This window comes from Pseudopipra pipra, chromosome 14 (assembly GCF_036250125.1).
Source record: "Pseudopipra pipra isolate bDixPip1 chromosome 14, bDixPip1.hap1, whole genome shotgun sequence".
NCBI classification, from domain to species: domain Eukaryota; kingdom Metazoa; phylum Chordata; class Aves; order Passeriformes; family Pipridae; genus Pseudopipra; species Pseudopipra pipra.
The window spans coordinates 2,540,744-2,561,307 of NC_087562.1; the positions used below are offsets into that span (position 1 = coordinate 2,540,744).

A 20,564-nucleotide genomic window follows, 5' to 3' on the forward strand; every position below is an offset into this window, starting at 1 on the left:
ATTAAAACAATTTAAACTTTTAAGAAAATCTCTGTTTTATTGTGTAACGTAGCATTGAAACATCTGAACAAATCAATAACTGGGCTGTACAGGCTGCTGTTCTTTCATTTCTTTGGGTTATAAGAGCATCTTGTCAGTACATAAACAACAACCTTTTGCATTATAAATTCTTTCCGAGGCATGCTGGTACAACACAAAATTTCTCTTTATCAAATGCAGCTAAGTCTAACTTCCAAACATCATGCACAAGAAACTCATCTAGTGACAATGTAAACTCAGCAGAAGGGCAGGTCACAAGTCTTGCTTGCTCACGCTCTGCAGTGCTGCAGGTTTGTGTATGATATTTGGAATGTTCCGTGAGTGTGAATAATACCAGTTAGGAGGAGAGGAGGAAAACGAAAACAAAACGAAAAAAAAAGCACGGGAGCCTCGGGCTGGGCAGCTCAGCCGAAGTTGTGCAATGCTAGCCTGAACATGTCATTGGTGCAAACCCAGGCATCGTTGATGTTCTTTAATAGAAATATCTGGTGGAACCCCATGATAGGATCTTCATCAGCCTGTGGAAAGAGAAGGGGGGGAAAAAAAGGTCAAAACACTCTTTTTTTGAGAAATTTATTCCAAAACTCATGATAAGATGACTTAAAGCTGACATTAAGTGACGGCACATGCTGTAAGAGATGTAGAACCTCAGGAGTCACTAATGCCACCAGCGTCTGTTCCAAGGGGCTTTGCAGACAAACACCCAGTGCCCAGTGACACAGAAATCCTGCACCAACACCCGAATTTGGGGGTTCCTGGAAGACCTGCAGACATGTCACTCCATGGCTTCACCACACTGACAGAACATGCCTCCCTCAGTGTTAAATCACAAATGCCTTGCCCAGGAAGCAAGCTGGTTCAGTTTTTATCTGCTGCATTTGGGTTGATGACAGAAGGGAGTTTCTGTAGAAGTTGGCATTAACAGCATTGCCTGAATGAGCCAGACAATGCTCTGGGCTTTGAAAGCATTCCCACAGCAGGTACAGCTGGCCAGCAACCTAGTCCATCCCACTTCTGCCATCTAGGAACAGCTGGAAGGGAGCAAAATATTTGCCAGAGCTGCAACCATGTGTTCTAAGCACAGGGAATCTCTGCAGCAGTGCCTCCACTCCTGCCTCTGACAATATGTCTGGGCATTCCAGTGTAGTACCTGGATATTTACAATATTACTACAAAAGCAGAAAATAGTATTAGAGGGAGATCAGTTCTCCCACCTAGTATTTATTTACCTTCTCAGAGGCATCATGCAGGAATTAAATCCTCAAAATAACACAAATGATTCCCAAATCAGTCAGCTGGAAATCACACAACGGGATTTAATCTGAACAGTGCACAGGACCAGGCTACAAAACAATCTTCTGATACTGGCTGCAGCGTGTTCAATTCAGCATTTTTGGAGGATTTTAAGCTTTATTCTTTCAACACGTGACTATTCACCTTCAGAAAAGGGGGGAAATGCATAAAAAAGAGCCTTGACAAGCAGCAGCCAGAGCAGCACATGAAACAGGCTGTCAAAGCGCTGAACGTTCATTGGCAGTGCTCTGCTATTCACTAAGAACAGCAAGTGAAAATGTGAAGAGCAAACTACAAAATAAAAAAGGAATTTTACTAAAAAAGAAGTAATATTCACTTATGTGATAAATGGACTGTGAAACAAGTCAGCTTTGAGGAACAACTTGCAAAGGACAAGAGTCATATCACAGAACAGCAAGTCTACCAGAGAAGTGGTGGGTTCAAGTGCATGGAAAAGAAGCATTCAGATCCAAAAACCACTGCAAGGATTTCAGTGACAACTGCCCAGGAAGTTAAATGGCATAGATGAAGGGCAGTTTCAGTAAGTGTATGCTAATTCACAGAGGAAAACCAAAAAGGGCCCTAGGTTCACCCCTCAGGAAAGTGATACTGAAATAACAATGGATATTTATTTACTAAACCAGCTGAGTGCCCAAAAGCTATTAAGGTAAGCACAGGGTTAGCAGTTATTGGGGAAGGAACAGAGAACCAACACCCACATATCAAACATGCATTTCTTATCTTTAAAAAAAAATTAAAATTAAAATGTCAGAAAAGGACAAGAAAAATGATCCAGCTACCAGACAGTTTCCTACTGAAGAAAGTAAATTGAGTACAACCCTGTAGCTTGCAAAAATGTCATCAGCACTGGCATCAGCTGGGCAAGGCAAAAAAATTACTATAAAACCATGAAGGAAACTAGTACAGCCAGAAGTTAGGAAGGCAACAAGGCCAGAAATATAAGCAAGTCAGTGTTCAAGAGATGAATGAATGAAAGAAAAATCCTTCAAGCAAGACAAGTGCCAACAGAGGAGCCGGGCAGCTTGGCTCCTCAGCACACACCTCCCTGAGCATGAGTAAGGAGCCCAGTGTGCACACAAGCAATTAGGCTGGATTAGCCCAGCCCATCTAGTTGATTAGCACCTACAACAGCAGTCGTGCCAATTATTTCAAGGGAAGTATTATCCTTGCCACATCTGCCCAGAAGAGAGGCTCGGTGTCAGTGCTGCAGAGGTGGCCTGAAACAAATGATGAGAGGTGGCCCTGAAACCTGGGGGTTTGTGCCTTTGGCACCTTCTCCCAGGTATCAAATGTAGCACATCCCAGTACAGCCTCACTGCTGCTTGGGAGTTGGTAGGTTCTCAGCCCTCAGTTGCCCTGTGGTCTCTTCATTGTGGATCACTGAGGCATCTATTACAAGTTGTTTTCACAAGCAGTTTTCACACCAAATTGGACCTTGTCATTACTGACATGAGCAGGTTTTAAAATATGCCTATGGAAAAAAAATACCACCACCAGTCTGGCTTAGTGCAGGTTTCCTCAATTTCTGATAAGCCTAAGTAGGCTCTGGCAAAAGCACTGCAGCTCTTGGTACTTTGGCTTGAGGAAAATTTCCTCCTTTCTTAAGCAATTCAGGACCAGACACGTGAAAAAAAGATTAAAAGGGAATTCTTTCCCAAAACACTTGCTGTGGTACAGATGGCAAATTCCCACAATGAAGTCATACATTATTGTTTTCTTTATTCCTTTCATGTTATGTCTTCACAGCACAAAAGAGCAGTATACTTGAAAAACAAGGAAAATCCTAGACTGTATTTAAGATAGGGTAAATATTTTATAGTCCATTCCCAAAATTTGGAGTATCAAAAATCTTCCCTCGTGTCCAATCCGTATCTCCCAAGTTGTGGTTTCTAACCACTGTCCCTTGTTCCATCATCTGGCACCACCATGAAGAGTTTGCTCTCAGGTTGTTGGAAGTATTCAACTATTTTCTACCCACATTTCAGGCCCATTACCCGTAGCCACCTCCTCTCCCAGCTCCACAAGCTCTTCAACACCTACAATTTTGGCAGCTTTTTGACCTCTTCCAGTTTTTCTACATCCCTTCTGACCTGGAGGCTCAAAAGAAAGTCCTCAGCTCACAGAGCCACAGGTCACGTCAGAGTTTTAGATGCAAGACTGCTTTGCAATCCAAATGTAGCTGCACAACTTTCCTCCTCTTGTCTGGTCAGAGACAGTTTTACTCCTTCACCAGCATCCCCAGCAACTGTGGATTGAACTGCAGTGTTGCAACAACCCTCACCTCAAAGGAAAGGCTAATTACTTCAGATTGCGGGTTCTTTCACATGTTAAGCCTCATTTAACAGGCTTTAAGCAATGCTTTAAGTAATCAGCATGCATTACAAAAACATCCAGTGATTTTAATTGCAAATTTCCTTTTCCTTTTAAGACTAGGAAACACCGCATAACAATTAGTTATTCACAATTAATTCTGCAGCAATCACTTCAAAATTCACACTCTGGGGAGAGCCACAGATCTGCCACCCGGCTCTGAGAATGCCAAGCCACAGCCATGCTCAAGGGACAGAAGAGAGCACTCCTTACTCAACCAGGACAGCGAGGACTGCATGGAAGACAGGTAAGGCAGAGGGTTAAACGTTGTGGAGGGATAGCCTGAAGACTTCGTTGGTGCACACCCAGGCACCTTGAAAATTTTTCAACAAAAAGGTTTGGTGGAAGCCTAGAACCTGGTCATCATCTGCCTGAGCGCGACAGGAGAAATATGTTACGAGGTGAAGCACAGTGGAGGTAGGGGGTGACATTCTGCAGGAACATCAGCAAAGCAGTGTCACACCAAATGGAACTCACTCCTAAAGGCTTAAACCCATCCTTACTCCTCCTAGTTGAAGCAAGCAAGCAGCCCCCAGACAATGAACAGCAATAAAAAACAACAGGATTAGAATAAGTGGATGTATATTTATTATACCTCTTCAAAAGGATAAAAAACCCCCCCAGACATTAACACCTATCTCAGCAACCACTAAAAGAGGATCTTTCACATGTTTACTTAGAAACATGTTTTTACAGTGAAAGTTTTTGTGCTTTGGTTTATTTCCCCCCCTCCAATGGTTTAAGTAAGAAATACAAGATGTGCCCAGCTTTCTCAGAATGAATGATGTTTCCACTGAACTTTTGGGACTACCAGCAATTCAAGCAACTAATGCCTCAGAAAATCCATTTATATATCATGCCAGGAATGATAACTTAGAAAGGGCATGTTACAGGTATTTCAGCACTATTATTTTCTTGGGTCACTCTATTAAAAGCATTATGTATGCTCCTTCATTACATGAAACAATGCAAGTTTTGAAAAACTGCAGAGGATTAAAAGCATGTGCATTAATTGTCCTGGACTTTGAAGAATTTGGCTCACAGTTCCATGAAAAGGATAACTGAACAGTAAGCAGGAAGCATGGCTTTTCCCTTCAAACTTTGCTACTGATGGTCTTGAAAGTGCCCTTCCTTGTGCAAAATTCTCTACAGTTTTCTTATAGACCAACAGATGTGGGCTGAGCAGCTACACCATTAAGAAGGCGGCTTTAAATAACAAGTGTGCAGCTCCCTGTTTGCATGTTAAAGTCTTCCCTGCTCAACTGGAGCTACAGGTGAGCCACTTGTTAAAATGCACAAACCTGAATCTGGTTGCTCTCAGTCACTGTACTGTACATAGCCCAGCACTGAAGTGGCTGTCAACATGTATGAGTTCACACCAGAAGAAGAATTCACTCCATCTGACAGCCAGGTTCACGTGCTGGCAGGTTCATGTTCACATCAGGCTACAGACTGGTACTGATCTTTCATTTGTCCACCTGTATAAGCCTCACACAAGGCAGAAGCATGAAGTTAAAGTTCTAAGTTCACTTTGACTTTCTGGACACGTGTCCAGTGAGAAGCAGCATTCCCAGGGATTATGATGTGATTTTTAAAGCTAAGGTTTGAGACACATGCACGTGAAGGGCAGAAAAATGTTTCCTCTTTTACTAAAAATTCACAAACAAGTTTGGTTCCATCATGGCAACAGGCACACTTTAAGCCAGTATGTTCTTTCCAAATACCTAGATGCACTAACACATGATCCCTAAATTATTCTGAGTAATTTCAGCAAGCTGAAATTATTCAGAGGATAAAAACGGTACATTAGGAAATACTACTCCAACTCATGGTATTTATGGAAAGCTCCTGGACTGCATTTACAATCCCTCTGTATTAATGGATGAGAAAACCCAATAGCTTTACAAAATCTTTAAGAACTTGGTATCTTGCCACAGGATTCAACACCAATCACTGTTGCAAGCTGTGATCTGCTTGATGATTATGCAATAACCTTAAAAACATGACTGTGCAAAACCAGGTGCAGATGAGACTGGCCCGAGACATTGGGTCAAAAAGCCTTGGTCATATCAGAGTTGTGTGCACACCCAAGAGCAAAGCTGAGATCAGCATGTGTGCCTGCATACCTGCCCTGCCATTCAGTGATTTCCATGGTCACATGTGGCTGTCTTTCCTCTGGTTGTGCATGTGGGACTGAACAACAGGAAAGCTGGAATCCAAATTGCAGCTGGGAAGCAGGAGCAACTTTAATGAGAGCCAAAGCTGCCTATGTTAGGTTTAAAAGTGGATGCAATACACTGGCCACTGCTCTTCTCAACTGCCCAGCCCAAAACAAAGAGAACAGCTAAGCAAGCAGATTCAAACTTTAAGTCCTACATTTGCTTAGTAAATAGTACAGTGTCAGTGGGAGTTTGAATGCCTTGACACTGGAGGTGTCATTCAGAGTTAACAGGAAAAGGAAATCTAAACAGCTCTTTTAAAACAAACTGGGTTCAGGTAACTCTAAAGACTGGATGGTGTGAGAGGCCTGACTTCACAGCATGGCTGGATCAAACTAACTCTGATGATTTTAACTACTGCCAGGTAATTTCATGACTTTAAACAAACATCACCCACCCTGAGCAAGTTCTGCCTACAGCTGACTTTACACACAGGATATTTTTTTTTTTTTTTTGCAGATTCCAGGACAATATCTCTCATTAATAAGCAGTTTAATTAATTTGTGGCCCTGGTATACTGGGAGACAGGGTAAGTTTACACGGCTCAGTAGTATCACTCACACAGCAATACAGTCATCCTACAGCCTGAAAAATAATCTGATTCTTCACACAATGAATCTGTCACAACACTAAGTGTTTGATCTCAGAGGCAGCATTCCCACTGCTGAATTAGTTTTGACAACAGAGGTACTGGACTGCATTAACACCAGGACTGAATTCTTGCGTCCTGTGACAGCAAAGAAGACGTATGGACTCACTGAAGGGTGGTCAGCTAACAACTGAAGTCTGCTACATCAGAGCTCGGTGCAAACGTTACAACAAAGAGGATGTTAAACTATATGTGCTTATACTGTCCAAGAACACTTTGATGATGGTTTTAAATGCAACAGAGGGCACTGAACCCTTACTGCATCAGGGTAAGGGAAACAATGATGCCTCTATAACCCACATGGTATTTGTAAGCACAGTAGAAGTCATGGCACTTTGCTGGACAGAACATGTGACTGTCAAATTGCAGGTGGTTTATCTAGTGTGAGATATCTGGAGGGATGAACAGTTTCTTGACAGTCTTGAACAGCAGAAGAATGGTGTCCCAATGAAAACTTACCCATCTTCCTTCCCCACCCACAAGAGCATTTTAATGTTTTCAGAAATCAGATGATTCAGAATCCTGCAAAAATCTAAGACATAAGCACTTGTTAGCCTGTAATGGAAAGAGTTTACCTTAAGCTGTCCCACTACCATACTGAGTATACAGCTGTCAGGTGTAGGCTGGTGGTCTTGTGCTGTGATGCTGTGTTGTATTTTTTGGAAAGGGAGGCTCTGCAATGAAAAGAGATCAAAATAAGGAAATGTACAGTAATTGAATGATTTAACTTACAAAACAAAGATTGAGCAAACTCAACATTATGCAGTGTTAAGTCTATTGTAGTAGTATTGCACAGAGAGTTGTTGCAAATGAGGGCACTACTTATGCTGGGTCAATTGTAACAGTTGTGTTTTTCAAGCACCGAGAGAGGAAATAATGTTACCATACATAGTAAACGGAACCTTTTCCTACTCTAATTGCACTGCCTGAAGGGCTTCAGATTAGCTGTAAACTCAAAGTTCATATGATGAAGGCACCAACCTCTGCTCTGAACAGTGTTAAAAGATTTTATCATCTAATACTTGAGGTTTACCAGAGAACTTCGAATTTGCTTCTTTGTTAAAGTGGCTATGAATGGAAAGGAAAAGTGGATAAGCCAGAACCAGTATTCCAGACCTGAAATCCACAATTCACCTTTCCCCTTTTTAATTTCCTTGATGCTCAGGTATGTTTGGAGTTATGTGTGCAAGGAACACATCTTGTGGACACTTGGACCACGTCCACATTCCGACCACGGACAATTCTAAGTGGTGAACAGCAAATATCTGGGGGATCTCGGAGTCCTGTCACACAAATGCAACTTTGGCATTGCTCTCCCAAAAGCTGCCTTACTGCCAGATGCTTTAGTGGCAGTTCAGCATGGATGGGGCTCTGGGTGACCACGTGGCTGATGCCCAGAGCCCAGGCACTGCATAGGATGGCAGCATGTGGTCATTCAAACCTCAGGTGGCACTTGGATGCCTTTGCTGCATTCCCCTGATTTAAAAACAGGTCAAAGCAGACTCAAACATGTACTTTGACAAATTCTGCTTTTCCCTCTAGTGGAAGGAGCCTCAAAGACGTCCTAGAAGGCTGAGGTAGAGACTGTCACAGATGTGAAGTACAGTCTTGGCTCTATGAGCATAAGGCTCTAGGAATAATTCCAGGAAGCTAAATCTTTGGATAACAGAGAATACAGAAACTGTGGAACGATCAGGGCCTGAGGAAGCAAATGAAGTGTGCGGAGAAGCCCTCACTGTTCAAGAACACCCTTTATTAAAGCTTGTGGTGTCTCTGCCTGGCTGAGAGTACAATCCCAACCAACTAGGAAGTGCAAAGTGGGCCAACTGGTTTGTAATATGGGACAGGCATTTAGTAACAACCAAAAAAAAAAAAATCCAGAGCAGTCTTATCTACTGATGACCAACAGACTATTTTCCAGGGTCACCATCCCAAAACTTAATGTGCAATGTGCCCACACAGCCTGCACAAGCATAGCCTGGGACATTGCACCATCTTCCTTATAAAAAAAGAGTACTACAAAGCCCAGTCCCATCTCAGCACAGCAGCTTCTTGTTGAACAAGTCCTGCAAAAAGACCCCTTTAAAAGCCAGAGGGATGAAGAGGAATGAATGTAATTGTGTCCAGAACTCAGCTTTCAGTGTGACAAGAGAGGCAAGACTGGGGAGACAAAACAAGGAGGAAGGAAATCCTTTGGAATCAAGAGCTCTGCAAAACTGTGGCAAGAAACCAAAGACTAGGCTGGGTAAGACAGTGCCTGTTTCAAGTACCCGATTCCACAGGACAAGAGGAAACAGCCTTAAGCTGCACAAGGGGAGGTTCAGGTTGGACATCAGGAAGAATTTCTTCACCGAAGGGGTGGTTAAGCATTGGAACAGGCTGCCCAGGGAAGTGATGGAGCCACCATCCCTGGAAGTGTTCAAGAAACAACTGGACATGGGACTTAGTGCTGTGGTTTATTTAACAAGGTGGTGTTCAGTTCAAGGTCTTTTACAACCTTAATGATTCTATTACTGTTCCCTTCAGAGAAAAGGACCCCAAGCAGCTGGCCAGGCTAGTGAGCTACTCATGATGTGCTGGGGGAAATCCCACTGGAAAGAGTAGGGAAGTAGCTGACAGGAAAGTTCATTAATTTTTAGGATAAGCAGAGGGTATCTCAAAAGGATGGCTGCTTATGGACATCCATCTACACTGGAGAGGAGGATTTTGTGATATGAAAAGTACAAATAAATGTGTCTAAAAAGCATAAAGTCACACAACAACCAAGGCTTTTAGCATCCTCTGGCACTACAATTTGACTGGGCTCTCACTAGCAAAACGATGAAATCGTCCTTGAAGTCACACAAGAGAAATTATGCAAGAATAAAGTTGAGTAGCATAAACTCACTCCTAGCAACAAGGCTACCTGTCTCAGCTTCTTCCTTGGTCCAGTATGTTCATAGAACTAGATGATTATTATCTCAAATGGTAAATCAAGCTGCCCATAATTAGCACAGGCACTGTAAGTGAAACAAGCCCAGCACCAGTTAGGACACAAGGAACAAGTGTCACCTCCCACAGTGTAACAAGGTACAGGTCTGCCAGTGCTGGCAGAGCAATGCCCACACAACCCTCCCCTGCTGTATTAGTAGACTGAAAAGGTGCCATAGCATTGCTGTTACACAGCAAAGAATTTGACGTAAAAGAAAACGCCACCTGTTTGTGCTTCCATCGATTCACCAGCCAGGCCCTGAGGGACACAGGACTGCAGAAAGCAAAAGAATTTCAGTGTCACACTTTCAGGGATCTGCTCAACTGACTAAGCAGCTCCAGAAGCACAGAGTAGGTGAGCACATGAAGCTGAAACAGCAAAGGGAGGAATGCTGGGTGACAGTCACAGTAAGTTGATATAGCCCAGTAACGAGCCGGGGCAGTGAAAGGGCACACAGTAACTTCACTGCACTTCTTCCTTACTTTAAGCAGATGAATACAAGTCAGGAAAAGTTTCCCTAAAGCAAAGTAGTGTGTTTTCACTCACCAGTTAAGACTGCGGCAGGCACATAAATCCAGAAAGTTCAATTTGCACCACAGACAGGGAAGCAATGCTGTGGTGGGAAAGGGGCTGGATCTGCACTGGGCTGGATCCAAGGCAGCAGTCAGACACTGTGGCCAAGCAAATGCTTAGCTGGTTGGGTATCTAAATGGCTGCTAGCCCAGAAGTCTAAAGAACACTGAGTACGCAAACAAACAACTCTGGAGCTTGAGTATCTCCTCACCTACAAGTTGCAAGCTGTGCTATTTCTGAGGTGTGTGGCCTTCTCAAAGGCAAGACAGGCACCTAAAACACAGACCTGAGCTCAAACCTTGGTCTTCACAGTTAAAGATGCCTTGGATGAAAGGAGTGATTCCATAAGACAGGAGCAGTAGCTGTGCAACAAGACAAGTGTCAAGTTACACTGATTTTTCTTCTCAGTGTTAAGTACGTCTGTCTGAAATACCATGCTCTGAGCAGACTGTCTGATGACCTAAAAAGCATGTCCTTCACGTATCTTGAAAGAGAAACAAACTTCCTAGTCTCATGACAGCTTGTAAGTACACCCAGTTTTATAACAGAAGCATGAATTTACTCAGGAAGATAAAACTTCTCCAAGTTTAACTAAATGAACACAGAATTCCAGTGTCCTCTCACTTGCTGAAGAGGAAACACATGTTGCAAAGTCCTGAACCATACCTGCTCATATCTGAACTGCTGACAAATCTGCATTGAGGATAAGTCAGCTTCTCCACTACAGAACTTATTTGCAGTTTACGTATCAGAAAACAAGTTGTTCCTTGCAGTTATGTGTCTAGTCTTTATCACAGACAGATCCAAGTAACAGGCTTGCTATTGCTTCTTCCTTGGCATGCCTTAAAAGAGCAAAGACACCTTTCATTCCTCTAGATCAGAGGCAGCTTATGCATTAGACCTTTTAAAAAAGAATAAATCAGTAATGTCAAATACAATTGCAGTCACAAAATAACCTTGCAAACTATGGAGTCAATTAAAACTCCACCATTAGAGTCACCAATGGAACACCCCACTATGTAGCATTAATTCACATCTTCTGAAGACCAAAGTTGGAAGCACAAGTTCCTTATTCAAGACTAACTCAGATTTTCAGAAGCAATTATCTTACAGTCTTCAGAACTGTTTCCCAAAACATTCAGTAAGGTTTACAGACTTACAGTGAGTTTTTCAACAATGGCTGCTTTGCCCTGGAACTGCTGTCCTTCCCACGTAAGGCATGATGCATCAATCTGGGGGGGGAAGAAACAAAGTCATCAACCTGCTCAGGTAACTCTCAAGCAATCCTGGTAAGAGGCTTTGTTTATTTAGGATATATCCTTAGAATCCAGCTATTTGAGAACTACCTCAGAGGGAGATAGGAAGAAACCACCAAGAGCAACTGAAAAAGTTTGGAACAATCAACTAGAAACTAAATAGACTACATTTCATTATCATGATCCTACCTGCAAAAAAGTTCCTGCCTTTGGATCAAAGTTAGCTTTTAGAAGAAAATCCAAAGGATACAAAAAAAATCCTATGGACACAAAGTCAAGCATGTGGAGAGAGAAAAATATATGAAGAAAACTGACTAAATGAGTTGCACCACAAGGGTGGTATTCCAACTCACCTAAACTCAAACAATTCACAGCAAAAGTGACTGGCCACATCCCTGCCTGGGATAGGTGACAAAAGCTTGATTGACTTGGATTACACCACTAAAAATAAGCTGAATCTTGTGATGGAAGTAGTGATACAGGAATACAAACCAAATCCAAGAACTCATTCCTGTATGCTACAAAATTTGTTTGCTCCTACAGCATGTCTGAAGGCAAAAAGCTCATTGTTAAAAGCCCAGTTCTGCAAAATCTCCCCAAATTTAGACAAATTGTGACCTTGGTGCATTTTAGCCACACAGAATGGGGGCCCATTCTCTCTCCACAGTTTAGGAACTCCACAAAGCAATACATATCAGTGACCTCCACAACAGTCCTCCCAAATACATGTGCACAGCTCTCTCCATGAAAGGCAGAAAGACCCTAAGGTTGAAAAAAGGCCAGGAGTTCGTAGTGTGGAAGGACATGTCTCCAGGAATTTAAATTAGTCTTCTGAGGACTGAATGTATTTTGGTAACAACATGACAAACTGCTAAGAGCCTTCATATTTAGAGCTGTGGCTTTAACAGAGGCTGCTTGGTTTTCTTCCTTTACAGGCTCTGTACACAACTTCTTAGGCAAAATAAAGCAACAATCTGGCAGGTGGCAAGAACACAACAATGCCCAGAGCAAATGCTGTCAGTGCTGCTGGACACTGCTGAGGTATAAGGAGAGGTGTCAGAGGGTGTTTAACACTTCAATCCTGAAGAGCTTGCAGAAAGTCAACTCATTCAGCAAATGAAAAACCAGTCAGAAAAACAGGATATGCTACTAGAAGACCTGTAAGACTTGAGTGTCTTCCTGAAACACTTCAGCCACCCAGCAGCATTCCTCACCATCAGTAATCAACTCCACACACAGAGCACTCTGCATGCTCTGGAGGAATCCTCCCTCAAAACCAAAAGGTGATGTTCCATGGCTTTGTTAGTTACAGTCTTTAATTCCAAATCTCCTTTGTGCCAAATAAGAAGCAAAAATAAAAAAATCTGATTTTTGAGGAAATTTAAATTAGATTTAGATTTATTTAACAAATTTTACATTTTTTAAACTGGATTCAAGACTTAATAGAGCATGAGATCCAAGAAACACCTGAAAGAACTGCTAAACACAGGGTAGGACTTAAATTACATCCCAGTTCAAGAGGGATCCAAGCAAATCCATGACTGTAAATAATGGCAGACTGAGGCTAGAATGTTTGCTTTTACAGAGCATTTCATCACAGGATCATCACCAACCCCCTCCAATACAAGCCACTGTCTACAGCCAAACAGGGCTTTTATGAGTCTGACTGCCTATAAGGCAATCAAAGCTTAAAGGAGAAATGAAACATAAATTAAAAAAAATATAAAAAAAAAGTTGGGTGTGATTGCACTGACTGATGTTCTGGAGTCAGGATAAAACCCACTATCCAACCATTTGTATTCTCACCCCTCAAAACAGAGAAACACAGACAGATAATGGGAGGGAGCCCCAGCCCCCTCTCTGTAGATACTTACATATATTGCTCCTAACTGAGTCCTGTCTGCATCAAAAAGCTGGTAGTAATGTTGTATGAAGCTGGACCCAATCTGCTCCCAGATAGGCTTGTCTCCCATTCTGAATCCTCACCCAGAGCCAGTGACTGTGAAACAAACAAACAAACAACAAAATCATCAGAAGGATCACAGGAATAAGCGTAACACTTGGCTCAAGTATTAGCACTGGCACACACAAATCCTGTCAGCTGGCCTGAATTTTTCTTTGGGATAAGTAGGACAAATCTCACCTCTGTATCCTAGACTTTTGTAAATAAAAAAGTCTCGGATACTGAATGGTTTAGTTCCTTATTACAGCATTTGGTTTGTGGTGCTATTTCAGTGTGAGGCCACATCTCACGTATAAAAGTGGAGAAGGAGAACAAAAATGAGTGTTACCATCTTGGCTTCATATACCACCTTATCTTCACATAGTGCAGAAGTTACACCACCTGAAAAAGCTGGCAGGCACTTGCTGTTTCGACTTGACCTGTTAATATGGATTGTCTGCAAGTGGCTTTACACCAACTGATTCATCTATTTAGCTCCTCGGGTATTTCACCATCCACAGGCCCATCTAAGAGTGTTCTTTCAATGGCACCTAACAGGAATTAATTCACTAGCTCATTGCTTAACACAGTGCTTCTGCCCATCCTCTTCTATCCTGTCACTGAGGCTGGAGTACACTCCCTGTTTATGTTTGAACCTGTAGTAACTTCCAGACACGGACCATGATTTTTCACAGTGGTGAAAATCTGCAGCTCCCACTGAAGCTGCTGGAAGCTCGGAGGCATCCCACACTTCTGAACACGAGTCCCTCTATTCTAGAGGGATTAAACACACAGGATGCACAGCAGTCTACACAGACCCAGCCTAAAAACCATCACACACCATCAGCACAGATGATGGCTTTACTACACCACTGCATTTTACAAGAAAGCAAATTCATTTTTATTTATCCTGATCTCTCTCTGAAAGAATGAAGAATTGTGCTAAAATTCAAACCACAAAAATCCTGCACCTCATTTAGTTCCTCAAGGCACAACAGCCTCACTCAAGCACCAGATGCCTCCTGTTCAATCCTAAAACTGTGAGAAAGCCTTAGAGACTGCAAGGAATGAAGGAATTTGTATTTTAAATATGGAAAGTAGAACTACGGTGTCTAAATCCAAAGATTAGTATGCCAGCTTGCTATCTCCTCCTAAAAACATATCTGTATTTTGATAGGTAATATTCTATTAAATAAATAAAAAACCAGCATAAATTGGACGAGTTATAATGTTGATTTTGTCAGAAATGAGAACAAGCTAAAAAATGTGGCTGAAATTAATGATCTGTGACTAGTTTTTTTTCTGTTTGTTTGTTACAACCTTACTCTTTCCTGTGCCATTCATATATGGTTTTGCTGAACACTCTCTCTCCCTGGAAAGGTTTTTTATTTTCCTCTTCTGATTCGTCACCTTTTCCTCCACACTGTCTTGTGTTTTCTGCCTGTCGTTACAGGTCTAAGAAGCTTAGAGATGTACCTAAAGAAAGAACAAGATGGGAATGATCTGTGTCATCAAGCCCAGTCCCTTTCAATGAGACACAACCCATGCAAGATTGTATTGATACACTTATCAATACAATGTTTTAATGAGATAAATGTAATATAAAAGGCTTTTAAGATCTGTTGCAAAGCTAGGAGGACTGCACACGTTCTGATGTTGTCAAACACCAGGACAACACAGAATTGCTTCAGAGTCATCCAGTTAAATCTGTCCATGGTTCACTCAAAGTTTGGTTACAGAGACAAGAATATTCAGTTAATATAAAGCCAGATAGAAGAAGTTGCAATAACCTAGAAAGCATGTAAGATGTGGCACACCTGTTCTTTTAAAGGCACCTGCTGAAAGCTACTACTGTGTATGTGTAAGATATTCCACCTTAATTCCCCATGGAAAAGGAGATAATTTGCTTAAGACAACTAATTTTCTTGCCTTTGTCACCTCAAACCAAACCTCCCTCCTCACATCCACTTAAGAACATCACAGTCCATTTGATTAACAGCTTCTTCACAAAAGCAGAGCAGGAAAGCTGAGCTACCAACACAAAGGTGCAATACTTTAACTCACATTATTCACTTGATTTCTTGGAATCTGCTCATACTGGAGAGTTTATCCCCACCCCAAAAAACACCCAGCAGTCAGTGATGAAGCTGAAACCCAGTACAGTGCACAAAAGCTGCAGCTCCCAGCAACTCTTGTCTTCAACAGGTACCTGCTGACACTGCAGAACTGGGACTGTTGCTTTGCAGGGGACTTTTGCACAGTGACACCTAAATCAAATTTTCCAATACCTTTGACAGGCCACACACTGACACATCAAGTGTAAGTTCCATCCCTCTACTCACCTCTTGCTATGATTCCTACAAATCCCATCCTACAAGGTATCACATCCCAAGTATCTGCTCTGGCACGTGGCAGATGGCACCAATACCAGGTGAAGCTGCAGGACCCAGCAAAGAGCAGCACCAAGGAGGAAAATGCATCAGGGTATGAGACAGAGGAAGCCTAGAAGGGAACAGAGCCTTCACAAGGGCCATGAGTGACCTGGAATAAAACTAGGGTTACACTGGCCTTGGGCAGAAGATTTTCTGTCCACAAAATCCAAAAATACAGCATCTTTTCCACTGCCTGCCCCAGCTTCAGTGTTCCTGTCTACAGTCATCCCTCTTCCTGCCTTAGCTCTGAGTGTAAGAGATTAGCACAAGCACACCAACACTGCCCATAACTCCTAAGGGAAACACAGTCCTTAGGAGACACATCCCTGCAATATGGAGAAAGAACAAAAAATTGCTTCAATCAGCAGTTATGCTTTAATGCATTATCAGACCTGGACATATGTAAGCTTGCTCCTATCAGTTAAAAAAAAATTAACTCGTTCTGAATTGCAGCATGGCAAGCCTGCACTTCTTAAAGAATACGACGTTTTCTGAAAAAGTCAACAAAAACTAGTGTGCACAAGAGTAGAATATAAACTGCTAAATAAAACACAGGTGGTCTGCCAGGGATTGCCACATTTAAAAAGCAGGCTGTATTCAAAGAATCGATGAACAACCATTACAGGCAAATAAAGTCAATAAAGTCTTTCTAGTCTGCAACACATCAAGGAAAAAACCACTGAATTTAAAGAGGAAAAACCTCAAACCAATACATTCTAATATGTTAGTAGAGCAAATTGCCTTCTATTATTCAGTTATGACTATATTTATTTTGCAGGTAATCCCAGCATAAATAAACCATGTTCCCTGGATATTTAAGCTGGCCCTACACACCACTTCACCAAAGTTAAACTCAAGCTTGTTTTCTGGAAGATCTGAGAATCAGTGTAATGAGAGAGCACAAACACAGCCTTTAAACAGGTGCTGCTGGTCCAGGAGTACATGGGAATTCACAACAAACGTGGTTCAGACCATCAGTTGCTGCACCCTTCACTACTGATTAACAGGAGCAAATAAGGACAAGGCTCTCAGTTGTTTCAGTTCCTGATACTCTTGCAATTTTACTACCACGCACGTATTTTAGGTTGCTCAGATTAAGGAGTGAGCAGTGTTTAGACTGTGGTAAAAAAACTAAAACAGCAAATAGCTTTAGACTATTTTTCCTTCAGTCTCTTTTCTATTTCCACTAAAACTTGCAAAGACAGGAGTGTCTCCAGCGTGCACTTTCTAGGAACACAATGGATCCAGCATCACAGGACCAGTTAATCTCTCAAGCAGGTCACCTATTCAACTCCACCAACACTTGATAACAGATCATCCCTTTAGCAAAGGATACACACCCAACAGGAGAAGCTGTGCAAATTATCACAGAATAATGCAGGTGGTAAGGGACCTCCTCCAGCTCAAAGCAGACAAACCTGTTCCACTGCCTGACCACCCTCATGCAGAGGGCAGCTCTCCCATGTCCAACCCAAACCCCTTCTGTTCCAATTTAAGCCCCTTGTGTGCTGTTCTCCCACGGGTACTGCTGTGAAAAGCCTGGCTCCATTCTCCTGATAACAGCCTGACAGAGATGGGGCTGGGATGAAGCTGCTCCAGCCTTCTCTAGACTAAACAAGCCCATGCCAGGCAGAACACACAGTGACACAGGGATGGAGAACCACTGGAACTCACTGAGGGACATCATGAATCATCAACCATTTATCTTCACACTGTACCTCTGTCTGACAAATGCCAATTCATGGTCAGTCTTTCTGTTTAAAAACCTATGAAATTACCAGTTGAGGAGCAAATTGATGCATTCAGAGACAGAAGGAAAGAAGTGCTTCTCTCAGGTATTTTCACAATCATCTCCACAGTAGCTGACTGATCCATGGGGCAAACCCTCTGCAAACTACAGCTCCAGGCCAATCAGAAACTATTGATTTCAACAGAGACCTCCACTGCTATGAGCTGTGCTGTGCAAGAAATTACATTACTCTAAATACACTTTTAGATCTAAAAATAATGAAGTCTAGATAAGTGAACAGCAAGAGGATGGGAAGGGAGAAGGGTGAAGAAAGAATCACAAGGTGACAAAGTGCAGATTATTTCCTTCTGGGAAATACATGTACTTCCCCCTTCTTAGTCTTTTTATTCCTCTATTCCAACTTCATTAAAACAAATTAATGCAGGAATTATGCCAACCTGAAGTATTTTTTTTTTTGGTTAGAGACACCAGCAAGTGTAAGGCCACTGGTACACAAACCACATGGGGAGGACTCTGGGAAAGCTTTCACTGTGCCTGCAGCTTGATGCTCATCCTAACTGCAACCTGACAACACAAGAGTCACAGAGTCAGTCAGGACGATTTTCAAACATCCAGGCATATATTACACATAACTGGAGAGGAAGACAGAATGTCTTGTTGTTAAGCAAGAGCCACAGTGCTGCACATCTGCCTTTTTTGCACGGTATCTTTCAAGCAAGCCAAAAACCGAATTCAAGTTTACAAGGCTGAACTTCCCGAGCCACATTTCCTTTCCCCGGGATGAATCCAAGAGTGCTCAGTTTTAAAATAACAGAGGAGGCACTGGGGAATCAGAAGGGAGAACTGCTACATCGTGTTTTTCTTTACCTTACAGACACAGTAACAAAACATTATCCCCAAAAGCTGCCACAATGTCTAAGAGTTTTAAAACAACCAAAAAGAATTATTGCTACAAGCTATTAGTATATATTGCAACTCCTACACAAACCATAATCTACTCTTGCAATAACTAGATAACCCTATTATTAACAGGGACAAAAGAAATCCCAGCAGAGAGAACTGCAGAAAGTTGTTACCATTTGCATTTTTCTAAAGACCTGAACACAGATGTTAAGCAAATACATTTCAAATCATCTAGCAAATAACTTGCAAGCATCTAGACATGAAATAATGATTAGGATTCCAGTGGGAAAATAGTTAAACAGTCCCAAAGAGAGCCCAAATATCACCAAAATTTAAATGAGATGAGGCTTTTCACTACATACAGTAATTTTGCTACTTCTATGTGGAGATCTGTGAAATGCCTTTTTTTTGTTGCTGCTAAAACAAAACTCAAAGTCACAACACACAAACTTTGCTTGAACACAACTCCTCAAGAAGCCAAAAGAGTACCAACTTGAGAAGGCAGCTGATTAAGGAATCAGATTTAACTTTCAAGCAACAGTTTTGCAACCAGTTCCTGTTCAAGCATTTACCTGGGCTTTTTTTCCAGCTCAACTGCAATACACTGTGTCCAACTCTAAAAGATACAATTACACCGGAAATTATGGACTTCAAATGAGCTGAAGCATTATAACAGCCTGCCTCGGACAGGAAGTTAACCTTGGGACTGCAAGAACGGCGTCTTAGGCACTTAAATGTCTTCAGAAAGCCCTGTCATATTAACTGAATGCAACACAGCGTCCTTGCTACTGGAGACCTTAGCAGGTTTTGATTGCTTTTAAAGTTAAAAAGTGACAACAGCCAGAGGGGTGAAGAAAAAAAATTATCTCCTGTAGAACATACTGGAAACTGGCAACTCAAAGTGAAAAACTAGACGGCTGCAGCAGATCACTGAGCACATGCACTTTGCTAGTTCTATTCCAAGGAAGCACGAACCCTTTGCTTCCAGTGTGACAAAGACTCAGCCGGGTCAGGTAACCTCAGTCCTCGCACAACCTTCTGGCAAGACACAAAACAGCAAGAACATCAAAAAAACCACTCCGAGCACGAGCACACCCTCTGGGCTACACAAACCACCTCCTCGCAGCTCCCGGCTCAGCCCCTCTACCCCTGCTCCCTGCGATACCGAGCCAAAGCAAGGCAAGGCAGCGGCACCGGCGGGCGCCAGGCCGAGGAGAAGCCCCGGTGGCCCGGAGGGTCGCGGCGGCAGCGCCCGGAGCCCGGTGAGGCACATCCCGCCCCTCCCCGTCACCCCCGGCCCCGCCGGAGCCATCAGTGCCCCGGGGCCCCTCGCTCCCCCCGGGGGAGCTGGGCCAGGGCCGCCCGCCCACCCGCCCACCCGCCCACCCACATGCGGGGCCCCGCCAACCCCGCCAGCGGCCCGGCTCCCCCCCGCTGCCGCCGCCGCCCCTCCGGGACCGCGCTGCCGGCGCCTCAAAGACGGGGAAGGTCAGGGCGGCTCCGGCAGGCGGCTGCCGCCCCGCCCGGCCCGCGGCTGCCGGCAGCGCCCCGCGGCGGGGCTGGGGCCGGGCCACGGGCCCGCGGCGGGCGAGCGCGGGGTGTGGCGGCGCCGTGCGCCGGCCCGCGGGCGGTGCCGGTGCCGCCCCGGTCCCGGTGCCGGTCGCGCCCCCCGCACTCACCCGCGGCTCCCACTATGGCGGCGGCGGCGGCCCCGTGCGCGGCGCGAGCCCCCTCAGCCTCCCTCGCCCGCGCTCCCGCCCCGCCCCGCTCCGCCCGGCCCCGCGGCATGCCGGGACAGAGAGTCCCGCCGGACGCCGGACGCGCACCGGGTGAGGCGGGGAGGAACTACAACTCCCGACAGACCCCGCGCCGCCGCCCGCGGTGGGTCATTTGAATGAGGGAAGGGGCCCGCGCGCCGCTGGCCCCGCGGCGGCGCCCCGGAGCATTGTGGGATCGTGGCGGAGCGCGGAGGGGCGGGGACGGGAGGGGATTTGTTCCTAGAGAGTAACGGGGAGAGGGTTGTATCCCTTTGGGACGGGATTGTACCCTCTGGGACAGGGCTGCATCCTTCTGGGACGGGGTTATACCCCTCTGGGATATGGTTGGATCCCAAAGAGGGGGCCAGAAGGGTGCCCACCCTGAAGGC

General features: G+C 43.9%; 1 protein-coding gene across 7 annotated transcripts; it reads right to left on the reverse strand.

Moving 5' to 3' along the window:
* Positions 1-10: 10 nt before the first annotated feature.
* NUTF2 (nuclear transport factor 2) lies at positions 11-20,203 on the reverse strand. 7 transcript variants are annotated; one of them, XM_064670838.1, is made up of 5 exons: positions 20,098-20,203; positions 13,266-13,390; positions 11,296-11,367; positions 7,167-7,265; positions 11-557 (listed from the first exon to the last, which is right to left on the reverse strand). In XM_064670838.1, the coding sequence occupies exons 2-5, from the start codon at positions 13,362-13,364 to the stop codon at positions 444-446; spliced, it is 384 nt and encodes a 127-aa protein (XP_064526908.1). In that variant the 5' UTR covers positions 13,365-13,390; positions 20,098-20,203; the 3' UTR covers positions 11-443. The 7 variants fall into 7 exon arrangements, with proteins under 7 accessions (XP_064526908.1, XP_064526913.1, XP_064526914.1 ...); XM_064670843.1 differs by lacking the exon at positions 20,098-20,203 and adding an exon at positions 19,394-19,412; XM_064670844.1 differs by lacking the exon at positions 20,098-20,203 and adding an exon at positions 18,991-19,361.
* Between the last annotated feature and the right edge of the window lie 361 nt (positions 20,204-20,564).

Bases quoted from the DNA above. Each gene is read 5' to 3' on its own strand.
- NUTF2 (XM_064670838.1), bottom strand. From the start codon at position 13,364: ATGGGAGACAAGCCTATCTGGGAGCAGATTGGGTCCAGCTTCATACAA. The intron at 11,368-13,265 runs GTAAGTATCTAC...TTCCCCCCCCAG, and splicing joins CTCAGTTAGGAGCAATATAT to ATTGATGCATCATGCCTTAC. The intron at 558-7,166 runs GTAAACTCTTTC...CTCTTTCCACAG, and splicing joins TGGTAGTGGGACAGCTTAAG to GCTGATGAAGATCCTATCAT.